The 10461-nt window shown below is 28.2% G+C and overlaps 1 protein-coding gene across 1 annotated transcript in view; it reads left to right on the top strand.

The window, feature by feature from the left end:
- The first annotated feature begins 770 nt into the window (after positions 1-770).
- Positions 771-10461, top strand: part of LOC100166670 (AP-3 complex subunit delta-1) — a 12704-nt gene continuing 3013 nt past the window's right edge. Inside the window, 19 exon segments of the mRNA XM_029487236.1 lie at positions 771-1195; positions 1298-1393; positions 1454-1582; positions 1648-1788; positions 1853-2122; positions 2184-2257; positions 3003-3052; positions 3286-3335; positions 6396-6444; positions 6505-6650; positions 6707-6855; positions 6917-7147; positions 7203-7353; positions 7411-7443; positions 7445-7632; positions 7705-7864; positions 7923-8537; positions 8665-8805; positions 8887-9024. Coding sequence (XP_029343096.1) covers positions 1100-1195; positions 1298-1393; positions 1454-1582; positions 1648-1788; positions 1853-2122; positions 2184-2257; positions 3003-3052; positions 3286-3335; positions 6396-6444; positions 6505-6650; positions 6707-6855; positions 6917-7147; positions 7203-7353; positions 7411-7443; positions 7445-7632; positions 7705-7864; positions 7923-8537; positions 8665-8805; positions 8887-9024 — 2907 coding nt within the window. The 5' untranslated portion in view covers positions 771-1099.

Here is a 10461-nt window from a genome sequence, read left to right as displayed (position 1 = left end):
AACGTCCGTTTACCATGCTGTACGTATAGTACTATTATAGTAGGAATAAGGTGGGTGGGTGAACCTCTAAACCCCTTTTCCTGACACCCGTGGGGCATGGGCGATTGGCCCCTTTTAGGCTTTCAATACGATTTGCTTCGGAAAAACTTATATCCGGCGCTTGTACCAGCATATTATAGAACATATTATTGCTATTATTATTATTATGTTATTTTCTATGATACCAGCGACACGCCGACACGTATCCATCGAGTTGTATATACTATATATACATCATGAGGAAATATGTATTAATCTATTATGTATACAATAAATGTATAATGTATATACATATCGATGCACGAATCGGATTAGGACTTTGATACGAGATAATATCTTAGTTCGTGGTCCGTGACCCGTATATCACGTCGTAACAACTTTACTATTAACATTTTTCACTTTAATAATCGAAAGGTACTCAACTTCCAACTAGGTACACTAAACACAAAATTCTGTGGTACAAGTATACAACCACGAATTAGTAATATAAATCTATAGCCATCAACCGTGGCGGATATGCCCAGCGGTAGGTCTGCTGTAGCTGCTGTGGATGTGTACAAACTGCAAGTACAACTACTAAACTACCGTTGTACCGTGACGGCGTGGCACAATTTTTTTTCCATCCGTCGACTATCATAATAATATCATTATCTCTTACTCGACATTACATCGACGGCGATAACACAGAAAAGGTGAAATTTCACCTATTCTATGGTGATAACCCCACCGCATTAGTACATTAGTAATTTGTGATTACTCTTGTATTTCGGTCAATCCACGTATCTAAAGCTGCCCGTTCGGTGCATTAAACGTTTCATAATAATAATAAATAATAATTATGCAACACAATGGGTAGGTGCCGAATCTTGCGGGTTCGTTAATGTCTTGTGAATAATTACGATGTTAGTTCGTTATTGTAACATATTGTCATCGGTTTTTGCACTCGACAAAAGCTGCAAATAAATTATAAGCAAATCATAACAACAGATGCTATATTTTTGTTATTAAAACACATTACCTGTACAAAGTGTTTTATTATCTGTTATTTTTTTTTATAATAATGGCTTTAAAAAAAGTTAGAGGCAACATTGAGCGGATGTTTGACAAGAATTTGACTGATCTTGTACGCGGAATCCGCAATAGTAAGGAAAATGAGGTATGTTAACTAAATTTAAAAAGAAAATCTGTAAACTTTAAAATCATGTTAACTAATCTGTTTGGTTATTAAATTTAAGTAATTATTACTTTCTTGGTGTAGGCTAAATACATTGCACAATGTATGGAAGAAATTAAACAGGAATTAAGGCAAGAGAATATAGCAGTTAAAGCAACAGCTGTGGCCAAACTCACATACGTAATAATTTTGTTAAAATAAAATAAGATCAAATTAATACTTTTTTGTACTCTCCTTCAGTTACAAATGTTGGGCTACGATATTAGTTGGGCCGGATTTAACATTATTGAAGTTATGAGCTCTTCAAAATTTACGTACAAAAGGATTGGATACTTAGCTTCATCTCAGAGCTTCCATACAGATACAGACGTAAGTGGAAATTATTTGTAATTAATAGTTGTTTACAATGTGTATGTGTTTTTATATTATTTTAGTTATTGATGTTGACAACCAATATGATACGTAAGGATCTGAATAGCCAAAATCAGTATGATGCTGGTGTTGCTCTTTCTGCACTTGCTTGTTTTATTAGCCCAGATTTAGCGAGAGACTTGGCTAATGATATAATGACATTGGTGACTTATATTTTAATAAATACTTATACCTAGTGGAAAGTAAATATTATGTTTTTTTTTGTAGTTGTCATCAACAAAACCATATTTAAGAAAAAAAGCTGTGCTAATGATGTATAAAGTATTTCTTCGATTTCCGGAAGCATTAAGGCCAGCATTTCCACGTTTAAAGGATAAATTAGAAGATATGGATTGTGGGGTCCAATCAGCTGCTGTTAATGTAGTCTGTGAATTAGCCAGAAAAAATCCAAAAAACTACTTGAGTTTAGCTCCTGTATTTTTTAAATTAATGACATCGTCTACCAATAATTGGATGTTGATCAAGATAATTAAATTGGTAATATTTCAAATCTAAAATGTTCTAATGTTTGATTATCTTCATTAATTATTTTTCTTAGTTTGGTGCGTTGACCCCACTTGAACCAAGACTTGGAAAAAAACTTATAGAGCCATTAACTAATTTAATTCACAGGTAAACTAATTGATTTGTTGTTATTAATCATTATATTTTTTAAATGCTGTTGTTAAACTATTTTTAGTCTTTCTTATTGATTCATAAGTTAAATAACTATTATTATTTTTCTAAGAATATTTTAAGCATATGCACCTAAAATATATATATTAAGAATTGTTTTTTGTAGGATTAGGACTGATAATAGATTTACTAAAAACAATTCAGTTTTATCAAATAGTTCTGTAAATGGACAAAATAAATTGAGGGACATTTCTCACTTTTGGAGATGGTATGTCTGAGGGTTGTAAAAATATAAGTATGCTTTGTAAATCTAGATTAGTATTCAGTATTGATTGCATTCTAGAATAATTAAAATGTATTTATATTTTTTTAAATGCCCTACCAATAATAAATAACCAGCAAGTCTTAAATTATAAATACAAGTATAATAATAATTATTGAAGTTGCCTTCTATATTTTTGTTATATTATGTTTTTAAGATACCCATTTACCAGTTGCCGATATCTAATACTAAAATATAATTTTATCTTGCTTGAAAACCCATTAAATAACCAAAAGTATACCCATTTAAATTATTGTGTTCACTATTATAATGTTTAGATATAAATCCAAATAAGTCTGATTAGATATTATATTAGATAATAGTTTTAAAATGGTAAAATGTATATTCTGTAAAATAATTCTGTTAATGTATTGACTTTTAGTTAAATATAAAAATAAAATTTGGTTTGTTTCTTTACAGTACTTCTGCCATGTCTTTATTATATGAATGCATTAATACCGTGATTGCTGGTAAGTACCCATTTATTAAATTTACCTTTTTTTTACATGATTAATATTATGTTAATAAAAATAAATTATTTAAAACAACAAGATATGAATATAAGTGAGTATTCATTGTGTACTAGTAACTTTTTTCATATCATAATAAATTTATTTTGTTCTAATTTTCCATAATTTAAATAATTAAATATTTTTGTTTGTAACTTTTAATTGTTTAATACTATGTATGTTAATTTTTACAGTACTTATCTCAATTTCATCTGGTATGCCAAATCATAGTGCTTCCATTCAAGTAATACATTTTTAAATATTATATTACAATTTAATTATTTAGTGTATACTGTTATTTATACAATGTGATATACCAAACAACTCATTTTTCTTGTAGGTTAGGTTTAATGACATATTCAGAGTTAAGGAATTATTAAGTATACTGAAAGACAATATTTTAAAATATTTTTACGCCATTTAAGATGTGTCTTATTGAAATATAAACTTTTTTTTGCAATTGAAGGGCGAAAATCAAAATTGTGGTATTGTCAAAAATCAAAATGTTCACAAATTAAGAAAAACTATATCACATTCTATGACATGAATTAACACTTGTAATTGGGGTAATCAAATGTAAAAAATGAAAAAAAAAAATGATTGGCGGTGTTAAAATAATACTATTTTGAGTTTAAAACTTAGTTTTAATACTTTAAAAAAGTGTTAACAGGCTAAAACGTGGTATTGCAGGTATTGGAAAGGTAATGGCAATAGCACGTTTTGATGTTGTTCCTATTTTTGTTGATGCAAAACGTATTATTGCCGGCAATACTATGTTTTGAAGAAAAATTTAATATTGGCAATACCATGTTTTGCAATGATAACAAGTATGCCCCAATACAAATAACATTGGAAATAATACGTTTTAACTTGAACATGTAATACCACATTTTGCATTGACATTAAATGTGGCAATATCACGTTATGCATTGAACATCAGTTTTAAAATTGATTTTATTCACAAAAGTAATCAATATAATTTAATTCTGACTGCCAAATCGAATTCCTCACATTTTTTCCCATATAAATTGATGTTGAACTTGATTTCCGAAATTTTGGCAATACCACGTTTTGGATTTTTGTCTTTCAATTGAGGACCCCTTGTTTTAACTGTAAAAAGGTGAACGGATAATTTTTTGAAAATGTTGATGTATATATACAGTCAACTCGCGATATAACGAATATCGATATAACGAAAATCTTGATATAACGAATAAAACTACCGGTCCCTTGAAAATATCGCGGTATAATATAATTTCGATGTAACGAACTTTCGATATAACAAATTTTTTTCTCGGTCCCTTGAAATTCGTTATATCGCGAGTTGACTGTATTATATAAATATAAATCAAAATTGAATGACCATTTTCTTAGTTATTAAACTTGATGTACTATAGAAAGTAATTCATGATGATAGGTTTAGAAGTTTGGGGCTCTCACAGTTTCAAAATTATAATAATTTGTACACTATATTATTATACATGAACATTTTTAAATTTTTAAAATTGTTTTACTGTCATAAGAACTAGACTAAATATTTAATCTATTTTATGTTTTATGTAAAACAATTATTGAGGTGTAAAACTTAATAACACAGAAACTACTAGATTCAATTTTAATTTATATACATACTACATAAACTTTTTCAAAATATTCATCCGCTTATGACAGTTTACAATAAAAAATGTCAGTACTCGTTTGGAAAAAAGTTTGGATCATTTCACGACATCTTAAGGGTGTTTGATACTGTGATTTTTTGTTTTGTCGCACACACGTGACATAGGATTTTAGACTGGTTCTTTGCCAAACTAATCAATTGATCTGATGAAGCGAAAAGATTTCTAAAAACAGATTTGAATTTGTCGTCAAGTCTACTTGAAATCGACTTTTCTACATTTTTGGTTTTTTGATTTTAACTTCTCCAAAAATTAAAATACCACAATTTTTAAATACTCTTTTTTAATATGACATTTATAGGAATTTGGGGAATAATATCAAACGTGTGGGAAAATCGATTTCAAGTAGACTTGGCGACAAATTCAAATCTGTTTCCAGAATTCTTATCGCTTCAATAGATCAATTGGAATGTTTGGCAAAAAACACGTCTAAAATACTATGTCGCGCATGTGTTAGACAAAAACAGAAAATCACGATATCGAATCACCTTAAATACCATAAGATAATTAGTATTAGTTAATAATACAGTCTTTAAGTATACTTAAAATCAGAATTTGAATAAATACATTGTTAAAAGTAAAAGAGAGGTACACATGCTTGGGGAAAAACATTATGTACATTTAAAAATTGTTTTTTCTAAATATAAGACCATTATGGCATTATTATTTATTAGTAATATATTTTCTTTCATATTTTAGACATTTAAAGTAAGTTATGTCCTTAAAAATGTTCAGTCTTTCTGTAAATATTGTAATTATTATTATTACGTCTTATAATACGCACAATAATTATTATAATATACATATGCGTACAACGAGGTTAGCACAATATAAAATAAAATAGAATAACATAAAATAGAAATAGTACACAATAATACACAATATATATTTTGGTAACTATTCGTTGCTTTGGTAGTTTCAATCATTGTTATCCAAATTGTCATTTGTCATTCAATTAGTCGTTTTACCAGTTACTGTGCCATATTTATAGCATTTTTGTATGCTTTTATGTGGTCCATGTAATTGCAGGTGATTGGGCATTTACTGCATTTCAGTAGATGGTCCATTGTTTGTTCTTCACCAAACTCACATAGCGTTGACGAATATTCCAAGTAGATCCACTTTTTAAGATTAACTTTGCATCTGCCAACTTCTGTTAAAAAAAAAAATTTTTAATAAACCAAATAATATAAAGTTATACAGAACATTAAAATAATTTTATTGTAAAACATTGTATTGATTATTTTTTATTATTTTATTAGATAAGTAATTTGTTTTAAGAAGAAAAAATAAAATATTGGAAATGGAATTTTTTAATATAAGTTTAATTAATTTTATTATCAATAGAGAAAGATTTTGAAAATAAAATAATTATCCAACTTTAAGTGCTTACAAATGTACCTATTGTAATATACAGTGAATCTTTTATATAAAGAACTTTCATTTAACAACATTTTCTGTTTAAAGAAAAATATTTGTATGAACCGAACTAAATTTATTTAATTCTATTTAACAAAATTCTGTTTAGTACAAATTGTATTTGTTACCCATGAGACTTCGTAATATGGAAGTTTCACTGTACTGTAAAAATAAAATAATAAATATAAATATTCTAAATTTTATTTTAGTTATGTGTCCAAAAATTAAGAATATTAATTGAGGATTCTGACCAAAACTGTAAGTATATCATAGTTTTAATTTTATTTTGTCTTAATTTATACTAAATATATGTTTTAGTGAAATACTTGGGTTTACTGGCTATGTCTAAAATATTAAAAACACACCCTAAGTCAGTTCAAGCTCATAAAGATTTGATTATGATCTGCTTGGATGACAAAGATGAATCAATCAGACTTAGAGCATTAGATCTTCTTTATGGAATGGTGAATTTATAAAAATTATTTTTGAAAACTTATTAATTATTATTATTTAATTTCAGGTCTCAAAAAAAAATTTGATGGAAATAGTGAAAAAACTTATGGTTCATATGGATAAAGCAGAAGGCACAGTTTATCGAGACGAGTTGCTTGTCAAAATAATTGATATATGCTCACAAGATAACTATCATTTTATTACAAGTTTTGAATGGTCTGATTTTTATCATTATTATATTCATTAAATTAAATTAAAATTAAATTCTTAATTTCAGGTATGTCAGTGTCTTAGTAGAATTAGCTCGAGTAGAAGGAATGAAACATGGTCCCTTGTTAGCGCACCAAATGTTGGATGTTGCTGTCAGAGTTAAAGCTATAAGGCCATTTGCTGTTGGACAAATGTCTCTACTTCTTAGCAATGCTCATATGTTTATGCAACCTTCTGGTGGTTCGAATATGGCTAATGTGCTTTATGCTGCAGCATGGATATGCGGAGAATATGCCAAGTAATTAGTTTTCTTTCAAAACTTGTTTAGATGTTAAAAGTTATTATTGTTGCAGTGAACTAGAAAAACCAGAAGAAACTCTATTCTCTATGTTAACTGGCAAAGTACATTCACTACCTGGTCATATTCAGGCTGCCTATGTGCAAAACATAATGAAAGTACTATCTGTAATATTGTCTAAAGGAGATATTCAACAATCGATTAAAGTAAAGTTCTTGTTTAGTTAAAAATTCAAATGAAAATCATCAAATCTTTTGGTTTAGGTGTGCAAACGAGTATCAGATAAATTGGCACAAATATGTATCTAGTGGAGATCTAGAAGTTCAAGAACGTGCAAGTGCAGCCTTGCAGTTAATTAGTTACATACATAAAGAGTTAGAAAATGGTGATACTAATGATATATGTACACAAGTAGCATATTTATTTAATGGAGAATTGAACCCAGTTGCACCTAAAGCTCAGCGTAAAGTGCAAGTACCAGAAGGGTGTGTTCTTATTTATTTACTTAATAATAAATTATAATTAACTATAAGCTTAAGCAAAATCTAAAACTCTAGGTTAGATTTGGATGAATGGATCAATGAGCCATTGCATAGTTCTTCCGAAAGTGATGATGACAATCAGTCTGATGACAATTCCAATTTTTTTAATTTGGGCGGTTTTGATAAGAAAGATGAAGAAGAAAACATAGCAAATACAGTAGATCACGTAGAAAAGGTAAATTCATTTAATTTATAATGTTTCAGTAACTAAAAAGTATTAACTAAAATTTTAGAACAGAAAAGCTCGACTTCAAGAACAAGAAAATAATCCCAATTATTTGAAATTAAACTCAAGTAACGATCAAACCTGTGACATTCCTATCACATCCATAGATCTGCCAACCTCATTAAACGTATCTGGTTTTATATCGTCTGACAAATACATTAAAGCAAAAAAGGAAAAAAAAGATAAAAAAAAATCTAGAAAAAAGAAAAAAGAATTTAATCATTTTGAAGAAGAAGATGAAGAACTTGCAATTGAAATGATAGTTAATCGTGATATAGGGGAAATGCCAGATGGTGCAGAAGATTCTGATGGGGCCATAGATGTGCAAAAAGACATCAATGACCCGCATACTGCACTAGATATTGACTTAGATGTTCCTGAAATTCAACGCCCACCACCTGTTGAAGAAAAAAAACATAAAAAAAAAAAGAAGGAAAAAGAAAAGAAGAAGAAGAGCGAAAAATCAAAAAAGTCAAAAAAATTAGATAAAAGTGATCAACAATTGATTGAAATTAAACAAGGTTATGAAGAAGCATTGGGGATTTGCACACCGTCCAAAGAAATTGTACAAGCCGAAGATTTATCATTCAGCAAATTAGCAATGGACAAATATATACTTTTGGTGAATATATAATATTAACAATACAAAGAAATTAGATTTGTCTGTTTTATTACAATATGCTTTACAAAAAGTAGTTTGTGCTCATAATCTTGAATTAATTATAATTTTTTAACGTTTGATTCTTAAGGAGTACAAAATTGATCCAAAAAATGAATTAAGTAACTCAGCAACTGTATTCTTTCGTCTTACAAATGTGGGTAATAACTGTTTGATTAAAAACATTGAAATTGATGTGACTAATTCCACTGCCATTCAATTTTTAGATGAAGTAAATATATCCCCTTATCTGAATAATAAGCCATTACTTATTAACTATTTCTTGTTATTGTGAATTTATTTTATAATTTAGAAAAATGAACCTTTATCTTGGTATAAACTCAATAATAGCATACAGTGTGGTTCATTAACTGAATTTGACTTGTCTCTTCAAGTAGAAAATATAGCTATTCCAAATACTCTTCGAGGGACACTGACATATATGGCACAAGTAAGTAATACGTTTTTTAGTTTATTACATTTATATTTTTATAAATTAGTCAATACTCATTATTAATAATATTTTAAGTGGAAAACATATTGAAATGGTTTTTTGCTTTTTATGATCTTTGAATTTAAAAAGTCTGTGAATTTTAACTCTAAGCTATATTTTTAATTACTTAATTTTGACTCACTAATTGAATATTATACATTTTATTTGAGATAGAGACCACTTACTAGATTTATTACTCACTTTGTGAGAGTGGTGAATTTGTTTTTTAAATTTTTAATATTAAATGTTGCGATGAATCTATAGCAATAAATGGATCATCATGTATTGATTACATTACTTTGTCATCAGCATAGTCGGCAAATAGATTTTTATATATTGTAGAGTTCAATATTAAAATGTTATAGTATTTTTGAATAGAAATTAACATATTCATCGCCATATGCCATGTATAATATGTGACATGGGTGTGTGTCTGCTTAGACCGGTGTCACATATATGAGACATGGTCAATATGTATTTCATAAAGAATTTATAGACTGGTTTATTTTAACAAAATATGTTATTTTATATATTTAATTAACTAATGCCAATCCAGAAATTCCAATGTTTGGTAATAATTTACAAGTTACATGATTATAATGTAAATGTGTGTAAAAATACAATGTGTGTGAACAGTAATAGTAATAATAACAGTGACAATTAACATTAGTTAGAACCAAGGCTTTGCACCCGTTTAGCCCGTATAGCCAAAACCCTTAAAAAACCCTTAAAAATTATTGAAACCGTAAACCCATATAACCCGATTGATTTTGATGACGTATAACCCAAAACACCCAAAACCGAAATTAAATTTGGGTTTTAACCCATAACCCGTATAAAAAAATATTACATTTTCAAGTGAAATATTATGAATTTGTATGTATATTTCATGGAGAATTCAGTTTTTCATAATTGGGAACGCTGGTTACCTGTGACAAGTGTGATACAACTGATAAATTGTTTTGATTGTTTTGAATTGTGTTATTTTAGATTCTGAACGAAGTGATGAATGTATTGATTTTACAATGATGTGTGGTTTTTTTTTTGTTTTTTTTTTTTTTTTTGTGTCTGACGACAACTTTTGGAGCAGTAAAAATGCTTCGATTTTCAAAAGTTGTACCTTTTCTGAAAGGAAAGTGAATCTAGTTGGTACTTTGGGGGGTCAAAAGTGAAAATTTCCCAATACTTTTCAAAAGCGGCAGGAAAAACCTTAAAAAAATAACGGAAAAACGCGAATTTTTACGCAAAACCAATTTTTGACAAAAACGAAAACTTAATTTTACTGTAACTCAAATAACTCAAAATAATTATTGTAAGCACTTGAAATTTGCAACAGATGTTTATATTAGCGTTGTCTATACAGGGTTAAATTTTCAAAGTGTTTCGACTTTTTTT

This window comes from Acyrthosiphon pisum, chromosome A1 (genome assembly GCF_005508785.2).
Source record: "Acyrthosiphon pisum isolate AL4f chromosome A1, pea_aphid_22Mar2018_4r6ur, whole genome shotgun sequence".
NCBI lineage: Eukaryota > Metazoa > Arthropoda > Insecta > Hemiptera > Aphididae > Acyrthosiphon > Acyrthosiphon pisum.
Note: the sequence above shows the minus strand (reverse complement) of the source record. Positions and strands in the feature narration are given on the sequence as shown.